The sequence below is a fragment of the Lynx rufus genome, unplaced genomic scaffold, assembly GCF_022079265.1.
Source record: "Lynx rufus isolate CCGP_SWC_20201006 ecotype Redwood Valley unplaced genomic scaffold, mLynRuf1.p SCAF_3, whole genome shotgun sequence".
Lineage (NCBI taxonomy): Eukaryota > Metazoa > Chordata > Mammalia > Carnivora > Felidae > Lynx > Lynx rufus.
The window spans coordinates 79,010,439-79,036,242 of record NW_025814845.1 but is presented as its reverse complement, the minus strand read 5'-3'; the positions used below and the strand labels follow the sequence as shown (position 1 = coordinate 79,036,242).

Genomic DNA, 25,804 nt, shown 5'->3' with positions numbered 1-25,804 from the left:
AGGCTGCAGGTTTTGAGCTGTCAGCACAGAGCCCGATGCGGGGCTTGAACCCACGAATTGTGAGACCATGACCTGAGGCGAAGTCAGATGCTTAACCGACTGAGTCTCCCAGGCCCCCCTGTTTTACTTTTGATCTGAGAAATACATCTCACTAGAGTTGAAGGATAGGATATTGTATGTGATACAGTGCATGGCCTCACCCTTCAGATGAGACTCTGCCTCCTTTATTGTTGGGAGGTTGGTGGCAATATAGTAATTCATCAAGTAACCATAGCATATAGACAAAAGCACAGTACCCAAGAAGTAGTAAGGCTATTTTTCTCACAGATTTTCATATAAAATATATAGTTACCTCATAATATAATTTTTGGGTTATTTATCTGACATGTAGTTCCTTTTATAAACTCTTGTAAAATCAGTAGAATTGGTAATTATGAAATATGAATAATTGGAAAAAAATTCTTGGTTAATTTCTACCAGTTAAAAAATCAGATTAATTTTACTGTCTTCTGTTGAAGTTCAATATAAATTCAAACTGCAGTGTGAAATGTAAGATCATAGAGACTATAGTAATGGCTTTCAAATAATCAAGTTTTGAGGACATGTTCTCCTTTCACATGATTTTACTTTTTATCTAACTTGTAATGTTAATGTTTTTGCAAAATCATTAAATTTTATTATAGGTCCAAGCTCTTTTCAACATAGGGATTATGATCTCATTAAAACGGTTATTAAGTAGTGAATTGATGACCTAAAAATATAATTTTGATTCATTTTTTTAACATAAGATGCCTTTTGTGTATTTCTTTTTTTTTTAATTTTTTAAGTGTTCATTTATTTTTGAGAGAGACAGACAGACAGACAGACACACACACACACACACACACACACACACACGCACACACAGAGTGAGCAAGGGAGGTGTAGAAGAGAGGGAGACACAGAATCTGAACCAGGCTCCAGGCTCTGAGCTGTCAGCACAGAGCCCGACACGGGGGTGGAACTCACAAACCGGGAGCTCATGATCTGAGCCGAAGTTGGAGGCTTAACTGACTGAGCCACCCAGGTGCCCCTCTTTTGTGTATTTCTTAAAAGCTCAGGGGCGTTTGGGTAGCTCAGTTGGTTAAGCATCTGACTTCAGCTCATGATCTAGGGGTAGGTGAGTTTGAGCCCCACATGGGGCTCTGTGCTGACAGCTCAGAACCTGGAGCCTGCTTCTGACTCTATGTCTCCCACTCTGCCTCTCCCCCACTCATCCCCTCTCTCATTCTTAAAAATGAAAAAAAATGTTAAAAAAAAAAAGCTGAAAGCAGCTGAATAAGATGCAGACTAGAGATAGACTCAATTAATAGTGATTATGAACAACTGACATTTATATACCATGAGTATGTATTGGTAAGTGAATAACTTAAAAAAATCTGATTAATCAAATGCCACTATTACTATGAACCATTTTTAAATGATTACACTATGACTGTTAATTGAAACTAATATGATGGAATTTTATCTGAATTCACTGACTATTACCGAGTTGATAATTTTCTGATTCCAGAGAATCCAGACATGTGGCATGGAGAGCTGTGGGAGATTCCTCCCTGTACCTATTCTGCAAAAAACAATGTGTAAAACTAATTTGAGATAAAACCAAGCTGTTAAAAAACACAAAAAAACAATCAAACAAAAACCCATGCTGTTGCCAGTAAGCCTACATAAACGTCCCTAGATGTAGCCAAAAAATAATTCATGAAAATAATTAATCCTAAACAAGCTTGGAAGGTTTGATTTTTCCCTGCAGTGTGAATACCAGTTAAAAAAAATTTTTTTTTTAATGTTTATTTATTTTTGAGACAATGCAAGAGACAGAGTGCAAGCAGCAGAGGGGCAGACAGAGGGAGACACAGAATCTGAAGCGGGCTCCAGGCTCTGAGCTATCAGCCCAGAGCCCAACACGGGGCTCGACTTATGAACCATGAGATCATGACCTGAGCCGAAATCTGACGCTTAACCGACTGAGCCACTCAGGTGCCCCTGAATACCAGTTTTTTAAGCTCATTTCAGAGGTGCATATTCTCCAGAGGCCTGTTAGTACATACTCTTTATTCCTGCTGTACAACTTTGAAGATTCCTATGTCTTGATTCCTGTTATAAAACTGAGTTTTGTATTCTCTTAGAGTGTCCTAAGTACAGTAAATTTTAGTTTGAGGTCAGAATTAAAACGATAATTGTCATCCTCTCTTGTTATCCCCTTTTACTAGAATTGTGTCTTTAGTTAAGAGGCTTAACTTTCTCAGGTTGGGTTTTAAAACTGTTTGTTCATATTAATATGTAAAATTTACCAAATAGGTATTAATTATAAAATGTTTTTTTTAAATTATTTCATATTTTTCTCTCTAATTTAGTATAATATAAAAGGAGGCCATAGTCTACAAAACCGGGAGGAGCGTTTTAAGAAGTTTGTTTCAGATAGTCCAGGACCAGCAAGCTATGATCAGTTTTATCATGGAGCATCAGATATCATGAATAGAAAAGCACTACAGGTTAAAGAGCATCTTCAATCAGTATGTTCTATTTTAAATTATGCTTCTGATGTTTCTTTTAGTTAAAATAGAAAAGATTTAATGTTTTATATAGTAAGTGGAGTAAAAAATTTGTGTAGGAGACTAGCGGGTGACATGTTTGAAAAGGTACATTGGTGTTCTGTAATAATTTTTACACCAAAGTCCTACCCCTTTAAAATAAATAATCTAGAAGATTTTGGTCATGGTTTATTTAGAGTGGTTGTCTTTCCTCTTTCTCTAACTCCTTCACATAGCTCATATTAATTAAATTTTAATCAGCTTTGTTTAGGGGAACATATTTTAGGGCTAACTATTCAGTTGAATAATGTCAGTGCAATGACAATGATGTTAAGGTTTATATTTATTTATTTATTAAAAATTTTTAACATTTACTTATTTTTGAGAGACAGAGAGAGACAGAGCATGAGCAGAGGAGGGGCAGAGAGAGAGGGAGACACAGAATCCAAAGCAGCCTCCAGGTTCTGAGCTGTCAGCACAGCGCCTAACACGGGGCTTGAACTTACGAACTATGAGATCATGACCTGAGCAGAAGTCGGACGCTTAACTGACTGAGCCACCCAGGCACCCCTTTAGGTATATTTAAATATCAGCTATTTTGTGTGTGGGGACAAAGTAAATGTTCATTTACTTATGTAAGGATATATCATACATTTTTTTGTTTTTTTTTGTCTTTTTAAGAAGGAAGTACTTGTCTTATTAGACATTAATCTTTTGCATTTTCTTTGTGACGCTGTGTGATATTTTCTTTTGAAAAGTAGTAAGTCTTTTTTTCAGATTTATGAATGCTTTTTAACTGACACATTAGGAATTTCTTTCTCTTCTTTTTTGAATCCTTCCAGTTATGAAATAAATAAATCATGGAGATGAAAAGTACAGCATAGGGAATATAGTCAATAACATTGTATAACTTTGTATGGGGACATTTGGTAACTGTACTTATTGTGAGCATTGTGTAATGTATAGAATTGTCAATAAGTATATTGTGCATTTGAAACTAATATCAGACATTTTTTCAGTGACTATGAATACTAGACATAATGCTAGGCACTGATAATACATAGAAGACAAATCACTGCTCTCTGGGATCTATATTTTAATAGGGAAATAATGAATGTAATTCAGTACAAAACAGTTGATGCATTGCTATTTTAATAAACATACAATAAAATGTCTACTAGTAGCCCAACGTAGAGAGTTTTTGGAGGGAGTGGTCATAGCACAATCGAACTGGATCTTGAAGAATGATTCACTAAATAGGTAAGAAGAATGGGAAAAAACACTCCAGGTAGAGAAAACCACCTGAATAAAGACATTGAGGTATTTAATGGCAAGGTGTGTTTGGAAAAGAACAAAGTTCTTTGGAATATTTGTAGTACAGGATATAAGGGAGAATAGTAGGAATAGAGGATGGAGAAGGAGGTAGGGGATACATTTTGGAAAGTCTTGACGTTATGCAAATAATTTTTGAAAGTAGCAGGAGCCATTCAATACCTCCTGTTTTAATTTGATAATCAGTCTCATAAGTGTCACTGAAACTACTTAATAGTTGTCTCTAGCAATAAAAAAAAAGTAAAATTCTGCCAGTGATAGTATGTTTATAACATAATTGTTTGTTGGGCATGCATGTACTCAACTATAGCATTTGTTTATTCAGAAACAACAAAGGATCAATATATTCTTTAAAAAGTTTTTTTATTATGTTTATTTAGTTTTAAGAGAGAGAGGCATCAGGGGAGGGGCAGAGAGAGAGAGAGAGGGAGATAGAGAATTCTAAGCAGGGTTGTCACTGTCAGTACAGAACCCAATGTGGTGCTCAAATCCTCGAACCACGAGATCATGCATGACCTGAGCCAAAATCAAGAGTTGGGCACTTAACTGACTGAGCCTCCCAGGTGCCCTATCAATATATTCTTAATAAGTAATTTTTCAGATAACTAAATCATTTAAATGCCAGTATTTTATTTGCTATATTTTATACTAGTATTTCTACTATATGTTACTTCTTTTTGTTTTTATTTAAATTATAAATATACATTACAGGAATTATAAATTTACATTAAAGGAAATTTTGAAAAAAGGATAATCACCGTAAAACTTCTGGCTCTAACTTTGAGAATTCTGTTAATTTTTGCATAGCTCCTTTCAGTTTATCATTAAATGACTTATATATATTACTATATATACTTATGTATAATTCATATATCATATGTACCTATAGTCATCAAGTCTACTTTCTATTTCCATTTAGTATTATGTCATAGACATTTTCCTTGCTATCTAGTCAGCATAATTAGGATATTTATACAAGGCATAGGTAGTATGGAGATAAGTCTGGAACTGGTAAGGAATGAAGCCAGGAAATGTTACAGAAAACTATGAAGTTCATTTTTGCCTGGCAGCTGTTATGATAGCATGGCATAAGTAACCTCTTGGAACTGGTGATTGGGAATGTGACTGTAGGAGTGAATGCCTATTCTAAGCATCAGAAATACTTGTTTACTAAGCAAGATAAATAACTGAGCCGAGTTAGAGGGACTCCTTACCTCTTAACGTGGCTTTAATAGTAATATTATATATTATCTTAATTTATATGATTAGGTGAAACTTGAATTCACTCCTTTAAATTACTTCCATAGAACAAACCTTTTTGGTTTATATTATGAAACGTATTAAGTCAATATTTAATAATTGCATTTTAGTAATTTTAATATTTGGTTCTTCATTCTTTCTCTTGCTTCCAAGCAAATAATAGAAAATGTTTTTTCTTACAGAAGTTTTCAAGGTCACCTACAGTTTCCAGAAGTGTTGATGTTCCTTCGATTCCTTCTTGTGGACGATCATATGGATATGATATTAATGAGGATGGCAGTATTATAAAACATTTTCCACCTGCTAGTGACAGCACACTAGGTCCAGCATACTATAAACCTCAGTTTGTAAGTATGATGCATTTCCTATTAAAAATTGGAAGATTGTTTATAATTATGCATCTGTTAGTTAATGTAACACTAACTGCAGTAATAAATAGACCCTCAAATGTCAATGGCTTAACTTAACAGAAATTCTTTTTTTCCTCACTCACATGAGTGTTCCTTGTGGACAAGAGACTTTCCTCTATGTAGAGATTCAGGGATGCATGCTTATTCCATTTGTTACTTTCATCATCAAAGGGCTTCGGTTCATCTGTATCCAGCTGCTAGAAGGGGAAAATCCCACTGCTAGTGGGAGGATTTTGTGGCCAAATCTGGGTATTAAAGTTCAGTTACATGGCCATACTTAACTTCCAAGGAGGCTGGGATATATAGTCTAACTATATCTAGGAAGAAGAGGAAACAGGTTTCACTTACTAGAAGTCTCTGCTGCAATGTATAATCATATGCGATACATAGATATTCTTTTCCTGAATTTGAAAGGGAAATGAGAATTTTTATACTAAAGGAATTTGAATCTGATAGTGTAATCATTATTTATTCCACAAATGGTTGTTAAAAAAGATAAGGAACTTTTCTTTAATTACAAGACTGAAGTACATAGTGCTTTGGACCTGCTGTATTTTTATACTTTTATGAAATCTGGAAGAATAATCCTTATGAGGAAAATGACCAAAATTAAGCATAGACTTGAGGAGAGGCTGAAGAGAGAGACACCTTGGGTGAAGAACGGGTATTCTCAGATTTGGCTTGACTCTTACTCTCAATACTCTATAGTTTTTTGTTTGTATATGTCTCCATCTTTGGGCTTAGGGCCAAATACCTTTAGAAACCATTTGGTTTGTGGCTATACTGGGGCATTTTGGGTCTTAGATACTTTGAATTGTGAAAAGTTTTTTTTTAAATATATTAATTATAATTTATATAATTGCACACAGAATAGTACAAACATAATAACAGATACCCATGAATGCAAACTGGTGCAGCCACTGTGGAAAACAGTATACAGGTTCCTCAAAAAGTTAAAAGTAGAATCACCCTATGATCCAGTAATTGCATTAGTAGGTATTTACCCCCAAAATACAAAAACACTAATTCAAAGGGATACATGCACCTCATGTTTATAGCAGCATTATTTACAATAGCCAAATTATGTAAGCAGCCCAAGTATCCATTGATAGATGAATAGATAAAGAAGATATATATATATATATATATATATATATATGCAATAGAATAGTATTCAGCTATAAAAAAAATGTAGTCTTGTCATTTGCTATAACATGGATGGAACTAGAGAGTATAATGCTACATTAAGTAAGCCAGAGAAAGGCAAATACCATATGATTTCACTTGTGGAATTTAAGAAACAAAAAATGAGTGAAGGGGAGAGTGTGATGCTAAGTGAAATAAGCCATACAGAGAAAGACAGATACCACATGGTTTCACTCTTATGTGGATCCTGAGAAACTTAACAGGAACCCATGGGGGAGGGGAAGGAAAAAAAAAAAAAAGGTTAGAGTGGGAGAGAGCCAAAGCATAAGAGACTGTTAAAAACTGAGAACAAACTGAGGGTTGATGGGGGGTGGGAGGGAGGGGAGGGTGGGTGATGGGTATTGAGGAGGGCACCTTTTGGGATGAGCACTGGGTGTTGTATGGAAACCAATTTGTCAATAAATTTCATATATAAAAAAAAAAATGAGTGAGGGGGAAAAAAAGAGAGTGATAAACTAAGAACTGACTCTGCACTTGATCTTAGCCCAAAGATTGAGAAGCAGTGAGAAACAGACTCTGAACTGTAGAGAACAAACTGGTGGTTACCAGAGGGGAGGAGGTCAGTGGGATGATGGGTGAAATTGACAATGGGGATTAAGGAGTGTGCTTGTCACCCTCCTGGGTTGTTTAGTCAGTTAAGCGGCTGACTTCAGTTCAGGTCATGATCTCATGGTTCATGGGTTCAAGCCCTGCATCAGGCTCTGTGCTGACAGCTCAGAGACTGGAGCCTGCTTCGGATTCTGTGTCTCCCTTTCTCTCTGTCCCTCCCCTTCTCGTGCTCTGTCTCTCTCTGTGTCTCAAAAATAAATAAATGTTAAAAAAAAATTTAAAAAAAAAGGAGTGCACTTGCCATGATGAACAGTGGGTGATGTATGGAATTGTGGAATCACTGTACACCTGAAACTAATATAACACTGTATGTTAATTTTACTGAAACTAAAATGGAAGTAAACAAAAATAACAGATACTCATGGACCCACCATCACATATAACATAGTAACATTAAACATAATTACCCAGTTTCCCTCCTTCCATTCTTTTTCCTTTGCCAAAGTAAACACTGAATCTATATTACATACATGAATAACAATATATATTGTGTGATTTAAAAATTTTAAGTAAATGGTATCATCTGGTATGTAGGCTGCTTGTTTTTTGACTTAACGTTATTAACCATGTGGATCTAATTCATTTATTGTTCTCAGTTAGTACTTTTTAAAATTTTTTATTTGGGGGTGGGTAGAGAAGGGCGGAGAGAGAGAGAGAGAGAGAGAGAGACAGAGAGAGAGAGAGAGAGAGAGAGAGAGAGAGAGAGAGAATGTTAAGCAGTTTCCATGCTCAGTGTGGAGCCTGACATGGGGCTCAATCCCACGACCGTGGGATCATGACTGACCCCAAATCAAGTGTTGAATGCTCAATCAACTGAGCCACCCAGGTGCCCCATTACTTTTCTTTAAAAAAAAATTAAATTTTGAAATATTTTCAGACTGATAGAAAAGTTACAAGAATAATCCAGAGAATTACCATATAACTTGCTCAGATTCTGCAGTTAACATTTTATCACATTTGCTTTATCAGTTTTTCTTCCTATATATTTATATTATTATTTTTATCAAAGAATTGGAGGGCACATTTAAGACATGATGTCCCTTTACTCTTAAATACTTCAATGTATATTTCCAAGAAGAAGACATTCTCTTTTATAACCACAATGTAATTATCAAAAGCAGGAAGTTTTCATTCACATAATACTAATATCTGATCTGCAGATTTAAAATAAATGCTAATGATCTCAATGGTATCTTTTTTTTTTAAATAATTTTATTCTGGAGTCAAATCTGGTATTACACATTGCAATTAGTTGTCGTGTCTCTTCAGATTCCTTTAATTTAGCACAGTTCTTTAGTCTTTCTTTGTCAGTTGTAACCTTGAGTTTTTGTAGAGTACAGCCTAGTTATTTTGTAGAATATTTCTTAATTTGGGATTTGTGCATATTCACATGATTAGAGTAAGTTTATATTTTGGCAGGAGTACTACAAAAGTGATGTTTCCTTCTCAGGCACAGGATGTCTGCTTATCCCAAGATTGGTGATGTTAACTTGAGGTGATGTCTTTCAGTTTTATCTACTGTAAAGTTGCCATTTTTTTTTTTTAAATTATAGATGTTTTGTGGGAGTTACTTTAAGAATAGATATTATTTTCTTCATCACACTCACTAGTTTAATATCCTTTGATGGTGCCTAAATTAATTTTACTGTGTTTATCAAATGGTGTTTTTTTTTTTTTAGTGTTTATTTATTTTTGACAGAGATGAGAGACAGAGTGTGAGTGGGGGAGGGACAAAGAGAGAGGGAGACACAGAATCTGAAGCAGGCTCCAGGCTCTGAGCTGTCAGCACACAGCTCCATTGGGAGCCGGAACTCACAAACTGGAAGATCATGACCTGAGCTGAATTTGGATGCTTAACTGACTGAGCCACCCAGGCGCTCCTCAAATCGTGGTTTTATAACTCCATCTTTCCTTTAACATTTATTTGTTGGCACTTTATTATGAAGAAGAGCTTTATCTTTCCCATTTATATTGGTATAGATTAATGAATTCCTGTTTTACTCAAAGAGTTACAATTTATTACTGTCATTATTTATTTTGAGGTTTAAATTACCTCAGATTTGATCCTTAGGAGTCCTTTTAAGCTATTCCTAGTGTCTTTTTGACATGTTCTTATCATTCTTTTAGCATTTCTTTACCTTCTGGCACAATAAGATGTTTCAGGTACACTTATTTTTTTTCCCTGCCCCAGCTTTGGAATCAGACATTTCTTTAAGGAACCCTCCTACTTCCATTTAGTAGCGAATGGTATTTCAAAACAAGATCAGTATACTATGTACATGCATTGCTAATGAGGTGTCACTGCTCCAGGCCATCAGTCGATGAGTTAGAGATTCATACTTACTTTTTATTGATCTTTATATTAAAAACTTTGAGTTTATGCTGATACCTGATTTTGATAACTATGTTGTGGTTATAAAAGAGAATGTCTTGTTCTTAGGAAATTCCAGTCTAGTACCACAGATTTGTTCTAGGCTTTCCTTTTCCATATTTGAGAAACTTATCATTCCATTATTCTCAATATATTTATTTGCTTAATCCTGTAAAACACTCAAAGGAATTTCATAGTTAACCCATCACTGCAAAAACAGAGTTGACAAAGTACAAAGCTCTTACCTGTAGGTGACCTTGAGGCTCTATACAGGCAGGAAGTGAAGACTAAGGCAGACTTGTAAACTGTCTACTTGAACATTGAAGGTGTGCCCCAACACATGCAAAGAGTACCTCTGCAGAGGTTGGAGACTTATTGGTTCAAGGCATTTAAAGAAATGCCTTGTCCAACCTTGGTCCAACCATTACCTGACCACTCAGCTAACCAGGCTGGGACTTCAGTAGACACATTATGACAAAGAATACAGAATCTGTAGATAGTCTAGGAAAATCACTAGCCAAACAACAACAAACCTTTAGGTGGCAGGGAGAGATTCTGATTTTCAGTGTTGCAATATTTTATTATCTAAAACATGCAATTTTCAACAAAAAATTCTGAGAGATACAAAGAACAAAAAAATATGGCCCATATGTAGGAAAAGAAGCAATGGATAGAAACTGTTCTTGAGGAAGCCAGTATGTTCGACTTAATTAGACAAAGTTGTTAAATCAGCTATTTTAAATATATTCAAAGAAGTAAAGGAAGGTATGTCTAAAGAACTAAGAACAAAAGGAAAATATAAGAACAGTATTTCACCAAGTAGAATATATCAATAAAAAGTTAGAAATTATAGAAAGAAATCAAATAGAAATTCTAGAATTGAAAAAGACACTTATGAAAATGAATATTTGCTAGAGGGATTCAGTAATGGATTTGAACTGACAGAAGAAGGAATTAGCAAACCTGAGGACAAGTCAATTGATACTGTGCAGTCTGACAAGAAAAGAATGAAGATTAACATAGCCTTAGAGATTTTGGAACACCATCAAGCATAGCAACATATGCCTAATGGAAGTCTCAGGATGAAAGAAGAAAAAGGAGTGGAGAGAATATTTGAAGAAGTAATGACTAAAAACACCCCAAATTCGATGAAAAATATTTATCTACACATACAAGAAGCTCAATGAATTCCAAACAGGATAAATGTAAAGAGATATATTACAGTCTAACTGTTGAAAGCCAAAGACAAAGAGAGATAGTCAAAGGAACAAGAGAAGGGACAAGGAATTCCCCAATAAAATTAACAACTGACTTACTAGAAACTATGGAGGCCAGAAGGCAATGGGATGATAGCCTTAAAGTGCTGAAAAAAAAAAAAATCAAGAATTCTATTCTTTGAAACTGAAGGTGAAATTAGGACATTCCCAGACCAACAGGAACTGATAGAATTTCTCTCTGGTATTTCTCCTAAAGAAAATACTAGAGGCAGTCCTTCAGGCTGAAATGAAAGGTTATTAGAGAGTAATTTAAGTCCACACAAAGAAATAACAATGATAATGGTAAATGCATAAGCCAGTATTATTTAATTTTTAGCTTGTGACTCCTCTGATTCCTACTATTATGGAACATAGTAAAAATGATAACATTTTATATTCAAATATAGATGTTTTAAGACCTCATGGATGGCTTCATGCTTTGGAATGAGGTTACTTCTGGAAATATGGAGAATAAGGACATTGTGAGTTAAAGATGTGTCTCTTATTCTCACCTTGAGATTTCCCATTTATTTCTGACTATGGGTCTTTTGTCCCATGAGTATTTTGCTCTCTCAATGCCATACCTGGTTTTTTAGGCCTTCACCATCCCATCATCCTGTTAATAATGTCAAAATAATTAGTCTTCATCAACAGAGAGTACCAATATCCTAGATATTTGAGGAAGATGCTTAGAAGAACAATGGAGATAAATTTTGTAAAAATTGCTGTGAAATTAATGGAAGTCCTGTGGTTTAATAGCAGTATATGCTGTCCAAGGTAAAAAGTTATGAGAGGTAGTGTAATGGAGTATACTGCCTGGGTTTGTTTCTTCACTTTACCACTTAAGAGTTATTTGTTCTTGGCCAGGTTACTTAAACTTTTTTTCACAATAATGATAGATCCTTGGCCTTAGCTTAAACAGTTCTCTGATTTCTGTTTACATCTTAAAATGGTTATTCTTTTTTAAAAATTATACTATATATATATGGACACTATATATATAGTATGTATATATATATGATATGTATATATATGGTATGTATACATATATGGTATATATATATGGTATATAGATATATATGGTATGTATATATATATACATACACACACACATACACACACACACACACACACACACACACACACACACTATTTCTTTGTTTTGGAATAATATATCATCTATTCGAAGACCAAAATCATGCCTCCAAGCTTACCTAGATGTTTTTTTTTTTTTAATTTTTTTTTTTTTTCCAACGTTTATTTATTTTTGGGACAGAGAGAGACAGAGCATGAACGGGGGAGGGGCAGAGAGAGAGGGAGACACAGAATCGGAAACAGGCTCCAGGCTCTGAGCCATCAGCCCAGAGCCCGACGCGGGGCTCGAACTCACGGACCGCGAGATCGTGACCTGGCTGAAGTCGGACGCTTAACCGACTGCGCCACCCAGGCGCCCCTAAGCTTACCTAGATGTACAAAACCTTTTCCACATATGACTAAACATTACTTTTACATGTAAAATTTATTTCTTATTTTTCCCTCAGAAAAAAAAAAAAAACCCAACATGTTCCTATAGACTACTATGAAATTGATACTGTAGTAATGTTCATTTAGGTCTTACCCGATTTCTGTTAATTCTATATATCTCCTTAGCTACTTTTTGAGATAATATAATATATGGACTCAGTTTCTAGATGTATTAATAGAAAATTAAGAAAATAATCCAATAGATGTGTAATTATTGTGATTCTTCCCTGATGTGGTGAATAACATCTGCTGAAGATATTTTACATAGCATTTAAATAGAGAAGAAACTCTGAAATTAAGAGTTTTATAAGATTCTAGCCAACAAATGATACATTTTAGCTGCATATATAATCAGTAAAGAAAAATTCTAGGTATAAATTACTTTGTGTAATATTTGAATTATAAAATTTAGGTTCTCTCTCTCTGTCTCTCTCTAACATTTCAATTATAAAATATAGGTTCTCTATTTCTCTCTCCCTTTTTAAGAAAAGTCCAGGTAATCATTAGAAGTCTACTTTCCAGAAGTGGATTTCACAAGCTTGAAATTTCAAACGTTTGTGGTTGGAATTATGGCATTGACATTTGCTAATGATAACATGCTGGGAAATACCTATGTGCTGCCATGCTGGAGAGCAGTCCATTAGTGTTTGAATTGATGCACTTTGGGACTTTTAATTCTTCACAAATCCTATTTCCATACTTAATTATGGAAAAGATGTGGTGGAAAAGTTGCATAGCCCCTTCTTCATACATTTTATTGTCAATGGGAGTGGCAGTTAGTAATTCTTCTTCAAGTTATATTACAACATTCACTTAAAATAATGCAGCTCCATGCTGAGTTTGCTTCAATTAAGTCATATTTTATTTGCTAATGATTTTCCAAGTTGACAATGACCTTGAAATTGGTATTGTCAACACTTCTTGATATAGAGTATGATTTAGAGTTAAGAGTGCATCAATTTATTTTTCATTTTCTGTGTTGCATTTTTAAGAGGCTTTTAAATTAAATTTCAGATTGAACATTTACCTGAGTAACCTCCACAGTCAGAGGTTAGTGAATTAAGTAGTTGTCAATTCACATGGTTTAGGTGAAATGAATGTTAGTATATATACAGGAAAAGGATTTTGCTAATGTGTTGAATGGTGAATATGCACATGTGTGCATAATCTTCCCTTCTACTGGACAAAATCAGAACAGTGGAAATTAACCTGAAGAAAGCTTCTTAGACATAATTCTGCTCAAGGTTTTGAAGTACCATGTTAAAAGAATTAATATAAAACTCTAACATGTATTTTTTAGGCTTTAAAAATGTGATGTAAGATGATTTATCAAAATGCTGTCTTACAATATTGATATTTAAAAAATCTATAGGCTTGGGGCGCCTGGGTGACTCAGTCAGTTAAGCATCCGACTTGGGCTCGCGTCATGATCTTGCGGTTTGTGAGTTCGAGCTCTGTGTTGGGCTCTGTGCTGACAGCTCGGAGCCTGGAACCTGCTTTGATTCTGTGTCTCCCTCTCTCTCTTTCTGCCCCTCCCCTGCTCATACTCTGTCTCTCTCTGTCTCTCAAAAATGAATAAAAAAAAATCTATAGGCTATAGTAAATAAAAATGGATATGCTCCTGCCTGAAATATATAAAACATCTAACATACCTAAAATGGCTCTATTGTATTAGCACAGAGTTCTACATTTGTGTGCTTCACTTCTTATTATGCCAAAAATCTGCACAATTATGAAATTTGACTTAATTTCTAAGTAGAAATAAAGTACAGAACAAATGGAGAAATTACGCTTTTTCTGTCTGCAAAACCATATATGTACTTTGAAATTTATGGCTATATTAGGTAATTGCATGTGAAAGATGGTCTAGAACACGTACTTTAGCAAAAGAAAGTGTTGTGTGGCTTGCCATTCTTCCTTTTCCTGAAGCTCTGTAGGGTGCAGCAGTCTTTGGAGTTGTCACTGGCCTGAAGGAACAGGCTGCTTTTCAGCTCCTCTAGGGGATGCCGCAGTTTCTTCCAGCATTCCTCTACTACCATCTGTGGCTCTGCTGGACGTGTTAGTCTGTGCCGTTTTTCTATGCTGTTCTGCTAGGTATTATAGCATTTGTGTCTGCAGCCAGATCCAAAGCCTTTGCATGGTCTGACTGCCTTATTCCCTTTTGTGTTACACTCAGGAGTGCCAAATCAGTGTATACTCTGTGTGTTACAGAGATTGGTGGGATAGCTCTTCCCATTTTTATTCATATCTCTGTTCCTTCTAGTACTGACAAAGATCTGGGCTTGAGAATTATGGATCGGCTAGAAAGCATACTTATGACTGTAATAATAGTAATAATATCATCTTACTTTGATTTAGTGCTTTATAGTGTTATAGCTTCATAGCGTGTTAAAGCTGAACATCCATAGTGAAGATGGGAAATCTTTGGATGGTCTGACTGCCTTATTCCCTTTTGTGTTATACTCAGGAGTGCCAAAGCAATATATACTTTCTATATATGTATGTATGTATGTACTCTGTATGTATACTCTCTTCTATTTGTTGTGTTGTAATTCATTAGAAGGGATCTATGCATTAATAATCTAAGTACATTGAGATCAGAATATTTCTTGTGGAAATAAGGATTAATCCTTTTTTATTTATACAACCAGTTTTTCCAGACTTCATTGGATTGTGAATACTAAAGAGAGTCACAGCTTTGCTAATAGCTCAAATATAAGTATGTTGTCTCCTCCTAATGATGGTAGAGGTCCTCTAGCCTTCTGCAAACTTCTCCTTTCCCGGTGTTTCTGGGAGTCCTCAGGAGGCTGTCTGGACCATGCTCCCTGACAAGTCTATTTCCACGGAGACGGCTGCTGTTCCACCAGGCTCTTCAGTCTCTTGCCAGATGGTGCTCTCTGCTGGGCGTTTCTACCGTTGTACTTGATCACAGCTAAAGTGCGTGATGAGCTGGGGTGAGGTTGGGGGGATAATGTTCTTCTGTCTTTGTGTTATACTGTGTTAGAGGGGTCTAAAAGTATCGCTCAGTTTTACCAGTGTTTAATGAAAGAGGTCTTTTAGATTTTTATCATAGCCTCTTTGTACCCCACAGGACACTTGCATAAATCCAGTGGGGACTGTTAGGTGGTGAATTCAGTCAACAGAAAATATTCAGTATTTAGCATTGCTACTCTTTTGACAGTACGAATTTCTTACTGGGTGAGAGTCATTATGATTAGTTACTTCCTATAGGATTTGTTTTCACATTTGCCTTCTGGTTGGTTTGCCCATTCAGTTCACCAGACATTTCAAGCCATGTCTGAATCCTACTTAGAAATAATTATTAACTCTGTTTCTTTACCCTTGGCTCCAACATCCTCTACTACCCCCAAGCAAGGAACAGACAAGGGAAATCAAGCAAGGGAAACCTGTAGAGAAACTGTAGTTCAATTTCTCTTTGTGATTGCATCTATAAAAAGAATCAGCAAAGGTCCCATTTCACTTTATAGAAGCATCAAAATTCTGTCAGAGATTGTCTTGGCCCCTATTTTTCAATTCTTGAAGATCTGGTGGGTGTGGAAGGGACAGTTTAGTTTTATTGTGTTTGTATTATACAACATGTGAGGGTTAGTGATTAATGGTAAGTCCTAGGGAGTAAAAGGCATTTTGACATAGTAGGGAATTTTAGTGCTGTACCAGGTTCTTTTTGGATTTTGTTGTGGTGTCCTGAAGCTTTCTGGAGTGGTGCCTCTGTAAATAGAAAGTGTGTCCTCCTTGGAGGCAATGGCTGTGCTTCTAATTTATTTTCAACCATGTATGCCAAGAATAGAGTGGGTGTTAACATTGTCTTTCATCACTTCACGTAATGGCCCTGGCACAAATCTCAAAGGGTGCAAGGAATTTTGAGAATTGCTCCCACCACCCGAGTCCATCCTTATCTCTAGTCTCTGTCTCTTTGGGATCATCAAAAGCCTCAGAGGAGGTTCTTTTCATATACAATAAGTTCCTTTTCTAGTTATAGTCTCTGCTGTGCTATATTTCCCAGAAATCCATTGAAATTTTGGCATGTGAATAACACTTTCTCTTAGTTTCTAGCATTGATAATTTGTGTCTATTTTATGCACTCCTTTTGAAGTTTTAGTAGGAGTTAGGCAGATGTGGGGTTTGATTCACCATTTTGAACTGGAATTACACTTTCCATCACTAATAGTGCTATTTATTTCATTAATGATTATTTATGGTAATTGACAGAGGTTGGTCTCACTATTCTAGAAGAGTAATAGTCACGTAGAAGGGGTGACACTGTTTTATGCAGTTAACCTACAAGTTTATTATGGGGATTTTATTTTTTTATGTGTATATAAGTTAGAGTATTTATCCAAGCTTATTTTAAAGCTATGTTTTTACAAATATGAATTAAAAAATAGAGTTTACCTTTTACCATTGGTTAAAAAATGACTTAAAAAATTCTTAAGTGATTGCTCAATTTAGAATATATTAGGTCAACAAAAAAGAATTTCTGTAAGAGAGATTACTGTTCTTATGTTATATTTTATTATTTTATTAATTTCTAATGAAAGCAGGTCCTTTAACTTCTCTGAAGTGAACTTTTCAGGGTCATGCTTAATTTTGACATTTATTGGGGCACCTGGTAGCTCACTCGGTTAAGCGTCCGACTTCGGCTCAGGTCATGATCTCCCATTCTTGAGTTCAAGCCCTCCATAGGGCTCTGTGCTGACAGCTCAGAGCCTGGAGCCTGCTTCAGATTCTCTGTCTCCCTCTCTCTGACCCTCCCCCACTATGCTCTGTCTCTCTCTGTGTCTCAAAAATAAATAAAAACATTTAAAAAATAAAAAAAAATAAAAGTGGCTGTTCATCAGCTTGATTTTAAAAAATTGACATTACAGGGGATGCAAAGGAAACATGATGGTTGATTTCTCATATCACAAATAATTTCTGTAGTGTTTGGACCTCAAGCATTGAGAAAATGAACCAGGGGTAGTGTTTAATTTGTTTGTCATGTACCAGGGGTAGTGTTTAATTTGTTTATCATGTATTTGTTACTTTTTGAAAAGTTTACATGAATAGATTATAGTTTTAAATACCAGGTAATTAGAAGTTCTCTAATATCTGTGATATTTGAATTTGAATTTACTTTCTTGAAATTAATTTCTATTTAATTAAGATCATTTTTAACAGACTTTCTATTCCCTAAATCATACAGTTCTGCCCCATCCTCACTTTGTTAAACAATGAGAAGCTCATCTTTATTGCCCTTAAGGTTTTAGATTGCTTCGTGCACTGCCAAGACAAAGCCGTTCATATTGATTGAGGATATACTAAAGCTAGACATACGTTTCCCCTAGAGTCTTGGCTGAGTCAGGAGTGGGATGGGGCACAGCGGCAATAACTTAGGTTGAAGGAGACTTTAGCATTTGTTAGTGGAACCCCCTTGACTAAGGCTGTCCTTGTTTTAGATTTAGACCCAAATAAAATGAAACATTGTTTCACGACTCTTTTAAACTATGTCTCATGTTCACCTTTTTAATTTTTTTTTTAAGGATTTTTCCAATGCAACTTTGAAATATAAGGGGATACATTTTGGCAACTCTTTGGGAAGACTCCAGTTTCCTATGAAGTCAGGGCCTGGTCCTGGGCAGTATGATATAGTCCAGTAAGTAAAAGTAATATGCTTTTAATGTAGTTCTTGACTGGAAAGTATTCTAATAATTTAGGACAGGCTGTTATGAAAGGACAAATCAGTATGAAAAACTCCAAGAAGTATTATATTTTGGAATAGGCTATATGAAAACTATTGCTTTTTTTGCGAGCCAGATCCTGTGTTACCTGCTTTACATGTATTACCTCATTTAATCATTGCAAGTCTCTGTGTAGTCACTGTTATACATATTTATCACTAAAAAATGCAAGGGTCAAAAAATAATTAACATTTAAGATCATGAGGCTGTTAAGTGACAGAGCTAGACTTTAACTGAGGTCTGTTTGTAATTGTACAGCCCATGTGTCTGAGTACTAAAATATGCACAGAAGATCAGAGAAAATATAAAAGAAGATGACTCAGTATTTATCTTGTCCCTGGCTCTGGTGTCCATTCTTCTGACTAAATGATAGATTTATAAACCATTCTCATTGGAGGTGGGGGGTGGCAGGGTCAGAGCCATAGCATCAGATTGAAAGTTATATTTATGAAGTTTAAGAAATGCGTTTCCGGACAAATAACTCTTTCTATCTTTATTCTCTCCTCCTACAGTAAGGCCTTAGACATGTGTACATGGAAGGGAAAATTGAGAAAGAATACTATGTTGTTCTCAGAACCTGTCACCTGCTTTCATCGTTAAAAATTTTAAACAGGATCCAGCTTATCTGCCTGATTCTTTGTCTAATAGAATGAGTTTTCTTCTAAGAAGTCCCACAGTGATTACCTATCTAATTAGTTTCCTACACAGATTTAGACTCATCTATATGCCAGTGGTGGATGTAGCTTAGGCTCTCTTGCTTGGAGTCCCTTGCTAATGTTCATTCATTGAACAAACATTGTTTGAATTCTTGCTATGTGCTGGTACTAAACATAGTAACTGAGAATTAAAATAATAAAACATGGTTCTTGTTTTGGGGAATTTATACCTGTTCTCTTTTCTTTTTCATTTTTTTCACTCTCCTAATATAGGAGGTACATCTTGTACTTTTATTCTTTTAGTAGTTACATGAGAACTTTAATATGTACATTTAGCTTAATGGGGTCTAAACTTAATATCTTTGTCATTCTTCCAAACAAAACAAAGTCTGTGAAATGGTTTTACTAACTGTGCTCATCCCCTTGACATATGCTTTTGTTATTCAGTATCCTAATCTTGTCTTTTTTCTTCCATTTTGGCTGATTTGCTTATCTGTCTGTTTAATCTGTCTGTCTGCCTGCTTGCCTTGCCTACCTTCTCATCAGTTTTATTGAGGTTTAATTAACATGAAGCAAAATTAACTTTTCAAAGGTATGTGTTCTCTGATGATTGCTTTCTTTCATTTCACTACACTTCTGACTAAATACTTCAGGCATAACCAGGACTCCGTCTAACCGTGTTGCTCTGATTTTGCTTGGTAGTTTTTCCTAAGTTTCTTTTGTTTCTTGAATTATCGCCCACTCCCATTCTAATTACTGGCTTTGTAATGTTACTTTCTCTTTGAGCTTTTTTTATTTACTGCATTTCTTCTTCCATTTGCATTTTTCACTTTTGCTTGTAGCAATGTACTCATATAGATTGCATTCCAGACTGTTTCAGTTATGTCACCATTTCCATAATTTGTCTGCTCTTTGGTGTTGCTGCCTTCACTGTACCTTTTAGTTGGAATTGTCTTGGTTCCTTCTGGTAACTGACATTTCTACCCTTTTTTAACTGTTTTTTTTTTTTTTTTTTTTTACTTTTTTGCTTTATTGATCCAGTGAGAATTGTTCTGGGAGATCTGATATAGTATAAAAGTGGAGATACTTGGTCATTGAATTGTAAATGGAAAGACAAACTTCTAGGTCTCTTTTTGGGAAAGATACCAACCTAAATGATATGTGATCTTTCTGATCTCCCAAATATAAATTTGATTATCCATACAACTATTTGAGGTTTTGAAAACAAGTTAATTTGTTGAATTTCATGTGAAAAGAATCAACGAAGTGAGCATTTACCAGTGAACTGAGATGTTAAATGTATATTTAAATCATAGCAATGTCAAAGAAAATAATTGCAATTATGTGACTTAAACATTTGTTTTTATGTTTTTCTATTAATCTGTTTTTGAAAATGCTTATGTTCAGTATAGTTCATTAGAAATGTTTAATATGAGGTTTTTTGGATGTTCTGTTTAAGAAATGGAGAAAACAGTATAGTCAGTATAGCCTATTAAATAATAATTCTTGTAATAATAATAGCTAATGGCTACTGTGTACTTATGGGCCATGTATGGCATTAAACACTTCACTTATATTATCCACTTTAATCATTACAATCTTGAGAATTGGTTGTTACTATTTCCAATTAGGTGAAGAATCTACTTTGAAGATTAGAGAAGTAAGATGATTTGTGTAAGGTCACATAGCTAATAGATAACAATGCTAGGATTCACATCAGGATGTCTGATTCTGAAGCTTGTGGGCTCCTAATCACTGTTTACTTAGTTTCTTATTCTTTCTTGAGGTTGTGGTTTCAGAGAAAAATCTTCAGAGAAAAATAAAGCTTTCTCTTTTGTTTTCAAAGGTCTTTATGCCTTTTTTTGTGTGTGTGTGCTATAAATAGAATAGAACTTTACCCTCTCATTTTAGTTGAGATATCAGGGGATTTGAAATTTGAAAGATGTTTTCTGTTAAATAGAATTTACAGGAAAAAATTTTTGGTAACTTTTTATTTAAGCTCTGGATAAAAATGAGCAAACAAACCCTAAACCAAACAAACCTCTGGACATAAATCCTACATCCTATTTTTTTATTTGGAGTAATTATTAGTATAGGTTTATTATAATGCTCTGAATTAGAAAATGCAGAACTAACCAACATAACCAGATTATCTTTTTTTTTTTTTTTTTTTTTTTTTGAGAGAGAGAGAGAGAATGAGCAGGGGAGGGCTAGAGAATAGAGAGAGAGAATCTCTCCAGGGCTCCATCTCACAACCCTGAGATCATGACCTGAGCTGAAATCAGGAGTCGGACACCTAACTGACTGAGCCACCCAGGCACCCCAATACCAGATAATCTTATTGCTGCATATGATTTTTAAAAAATTGTTTTTAATGTGTATTTATTTTTGAGAGAGAGAGAGAGAGAGAGAGAGAGAGAGAGAGAGAGAGAGAGAGAGAGAGGCGTGAGTGGGAGATGGGCAGAGAGAGAGGGAGGAGACACAGAATCCAAAGTAGGCTCCAGGCTCTGAGCTGTCAGCACAGAGCCTGACTCAGGGCTTGAACTCACGAACCATGAGATCACGACCTGAGCCAAAGTCAGTCGCTTAACTGACTGAGCCACCCAGGCTCCCACTACGTTTTTAAAAAAATGTTTATTTTATTTTTTGAGAGAGAGTGAGAGAGAAAGGGGGAGGGACACAGAGAGAGAGGGACAGGTGGTCTGAAGCGGGTTCTGTGCTGGCAGCAGAGAGCCTGATGCAGGACTTGAACTCATGAACTGCAAGGTCATAATCTGAGTTGAAATTGGGCGCTTAACTGACTGAGCCACCCAGGCTCCTCCTTATTGCATACGTTTTAAGCAGGAAACATTAGTGTAAAAGTATTCTCTTTGCTTAAGTAAATAATTATGTATTTGAAATTGAGAGTTCCTCAGTTTCTTTCTGACTTTTGTAAAGGAAAAAGACACCTCATTATGAAAATATTAATATCAAGAAAGATCAACAGCAAAATCATTGCTCATATCTCCCACGATTTTATGAAGTAATAATACAGCAGGAGGAAAAAAAGGTAAGTTGAAATGTAGCTAGTTCATCTACTTTCTATGTTTTAACATCATTGACTCTGATAATTACAAGGTTAGAGTAGTCTTTGGATTTATCATGCCTGGTAGTTAGTTGTTATTCAGTGAATATTGCTGAAGGAACTATACTTAAAATCTCCAAGTGATTACCATCTCTGCTTGATCACCTCTTGTGATAAAGAACTCACTAGCCCTAAGGTTTATTGTTTCACTAGTGGACAACTCTGTTTCTTACAATTTCCTTCTTAAACTGACCTAAACTTGCCTGCTTTCTGCCTACTTTTTCTCCCTCTTCCTATGCTTTCTTTTTAGTCTTTTTCTAGTAAGGATAAAAGTTCTAACTACTTTTGACTATTCTTATTATTTAACTTCATAATAGTTTATTTTCCTTTGAAGTTGTCTAGGGATCTTCTTAAAGTAGTTTGTAAGTCTCCTCTCTGTCTGTCTCTCTTTTTAATCTGATACTAGAACTAAGCATAATATTCTTGGTATGGTCTGATTTGTACATGGGATTTTCATCCTCCTTCTGGATAGTATATGTTTATTAATATAAAACCCAAAATTCCATTAAATTTTTTTTGTAGCTATGCTTCAGTTTACTTATTTAGAAATTGTAGGCAAATAAAGCCCTGGAACTTTTTTTTTCCTCTTCAGAATATTTTTTATATTTAAACATAAAAACTTGAATGATGGACTATTACATAGACATAAAAAAGGATGAGATCTTGCTATTTGCAGCAACCTGGTTGGACGTAGAGAATATTCTACTAAGTGAAATAAATCAGACTGAGAAAGAGAAATATTGTGTGATTTCACTCATATGTGAAGTGTAAAAGAACAGAACAAGTGGATAGACAAATAAGCAGAAAGCAGAATCAGACCTATAAATGTGTAGAACAAACTGATGGTTGCCAGAGGAAAGGAGTGGAGGGGGTTGACAGGGAGTGGGAGATACAGGTTTATAGTTATGGAATGAATAAGTCATGAGAATAAAGGGGACAGAAAGGGAGTATAGTTAGTGATATTGTAATAGTGTTATATGGTGACACATGGTAGCTACACTTGTAGCAAGCATAGCGTAATGTATCGAGCAATTGAATCACTACGGTGTACATCTGAAACTAATGTAACATTATGTATTAACTATACTCAAGTAAAAAATTAAAAAAAAAACTTTGAAGAGTATAGAATAAAAATTTTTAAATGAACCCATTTAGAGTAAGGATAAATAAATGATTCACAGCTGAAAAATCAATAGGTATTTCAATAAGAATTTTCTCTGCATTTGATTTCCTTAGTCTTCCCCTGAATATCAATCAGCAATGAAAAGTATTGTTTCTAGAAATGAAAAGACACGATAATAGAATAATATAATTGTTTTTATAGGATTACAATTATAAGTCTCAAACAGGATAAAAAGTGTATAATTTGGAATCATGAGAGATAATGGTCTGTAGTTTTCTGTATTTGTAATTTTTTTTCTGGTTTTGGTATTAAGGTTATGGTGGTTTCATAGAATGAGAGGAAGTATTCCCTCTGCTTCTATCCTCTGAAAGAGTTTGTAGAGAATTGATCTAAGTTGTTCCTTTAATGTTTGGTAAAATTCACCAGTGAATCCATCTGGGCTTGGTGCTTTCTTTTTTTAGGAAGGTTATTAATTATGGATTCAATTTTTAAAATAGATATACGCCTATTCAGATCATCTGTTTTTTCTTGTGTGAGTTTGAAAGCTTGAGTCTTTTCAAGGAATTGGTCCATTTTATCAGGCTTATCAAATGTATGAGCATAGAGTTCATAATGTTCCTTTATTCTTTTAATGTTTGTGAGATCTGTAGTGATGTTCTTTCCTTCATTTCTGATATCAGTAATTTGTGCCCTCTCTCTTTTTTTCTTAGTTTGTCTGGCTAGAGACTTATAGATTTGATTGATATTTTTAAAGACCAACTTTTGTTTTCATTATTTTTCATTTATTTTTAATATTATTGATTTCTGCTCTAATTCTACTTATTTCTTTCCTTTTACCTACTTTCAATTTAATTTGTTTTTTTAAGTTTTCCTAAGATGGGAACTTAGATTTTCATATGTGCTTTCATTGCTATTAATGATGTCAATTATATCTAGTTTATTGATATTGATGATATTATTGATTGCAACTATGTCCTTATTGATTTTATGCCTGCCTGAGAAAGGGGTGTTGAAGTCTTGAACTGTGATATTTCTATTTGCAGATCTATTGGTTTTTGCCCCATTTAGTTTGCTGCATTGTTGTTAGACACATACACGTTAAAAATTGTCTTCTTGGAGAAGTGGCCTCTTTATAATTATGTAATGATCTTCTTTAGCCCTGATAACCTTCCTTGCTTTGAAATCTGTACTGTCTGAAATTACACCTAGTCATGCTTTCCTTTGATTAGTGTTAGCATGGTGTGTTTTTCTCCATTTGCTTTTAATTTATAGATATAGTTATAGATATAGATATATAATATCTGTCTTTTAATTGGTAAATTTAGACCATTGACATTCAAGGATCTTTGATATAGTTGGATTAATATCTACCACATTTGTTACTGTTTTCTATTTGATGCCCTTGTTTTTTGCTCCTATTTTTCTCATTCATTCTTTTTCTGCCTTTTGTGGTTCTCATCTCTTCTTGCCTTCTGTTTTCTTTATTCATTAGAGCCCTTAGCCTGGTAATCCTACTTGTTTTAAGTTTCACATCTGATGATGGTACTCTTCCTGCCATGTCTGGCTCTGATGCTTGCCCTGTTTCTTCTAATTTTTTTTTATATTTGTTGTAATTTATTCTTAATAACTAGATGTCTTAGTCTGTTTGGGTTGCTATAATAGAATATCACAGATGGGGTAGCTTATAAATAAGAGAAATTTATTCCTTATAGCTCTGGGAGTCTGGGAAGTCCCAAGATGAAGGTGGCAACAGATTCAGTTCTGTTGAGAGCTCACTTATGGTTCATAGGTCATCTTTTTGCTGTGTCTTTACATGGTGGAAGGGGCAAGGGAGCTATCTTGGGTGACTTTGCTGTTGTTGTTGTTCAAATAAGGACACTAACCTCATTTATCAGAGCTCTGTGCTCATGAGTTAATCACTTCCCAAAGGTGCCACCTCCAAATAACATCACATAGGGGATTAGGTTTAACATGAATTTTGGGGGGATACAAAAATGCTATCTGTATAACTTGACATGATGTATTAGGCAAAGAAACTAAATATTACTTTAGTATGTAAATAGTATTTAGTATTTAGTATTGTAAATTGTAAATTTAGTATTGTAAATATGACTTTAGTAATGTGGTGGTAAGGTATGGGGGAGGGGAAGAGTTTTTAGTTCTGTGATTAGCTCTTAGTATTTTAGTGAGCCCATGCCTCTGCACTGGACTGAATTTCACAAGTCTTTCTCAGTTTTTTCCCCCTCTTAGATGGGTTAGAATGGCTAGTGTGGGTTGGAGTTAGGTATTTCCTTTATCTTGTGTGGAAGGCTAGAGGTGACTGGAGTTGTGCATTTCCATTCTGTAGGTCAATTTTGTGCTGATAATGCGCCAGCAAGTTGGGCTCTGGTTAGTTTGATTTTCCAGAGAGCTTATCTTGTTAAGAAAAACAGAATGTTCTGGTATATTTCAAAATGCTGCTTTTTCCTCTTCCCCTGCCAGATGCACAAAGGGGTTTTTCTCCAGTATTTACTGTGAGAACCTAGTTGAGTTCCTGGAAGTAAACCAGATTGTGGGGTCCTCCCCTATGACTTGGCTCATGGTGTTTTTACCTCTTAGATTTGTCTTCACTGGGCCTCC

At 35.0% G+C, this 25,804-nt stretch overlaps 1 protein-coding gene across 1 annotated transcript in view; it reads left to right on the top strand.

Moving 5' to 3' along the window:
- Positions 1-25,804, top strand: part of STPG2 (sperm tail PG-rich repeat containing 2) — a 640,262-nt gene that overhangs the window by 13,374 nt on the left and 601,084 nt on the right. The window contains exons 3-6 of the mRNA XM_047091542.1: positions 2,400-2,558; positions 5,351-5,515; positions 18,085-18,197; positions 21,876-21,987. Coding sequence (XP_046947498.1) covers positions 2,400-2,558; positions 5,351-5,515; positions 18,085-18,197; positions 21,876-21,987 — 549 coding nt within the window. The remainder of the gene's footprint in view (positions 1-2,399; positions 2,559-5,350; positions 5,516-18,084; positions 18,198-21,875; positions 21,988-25,804) is intronic.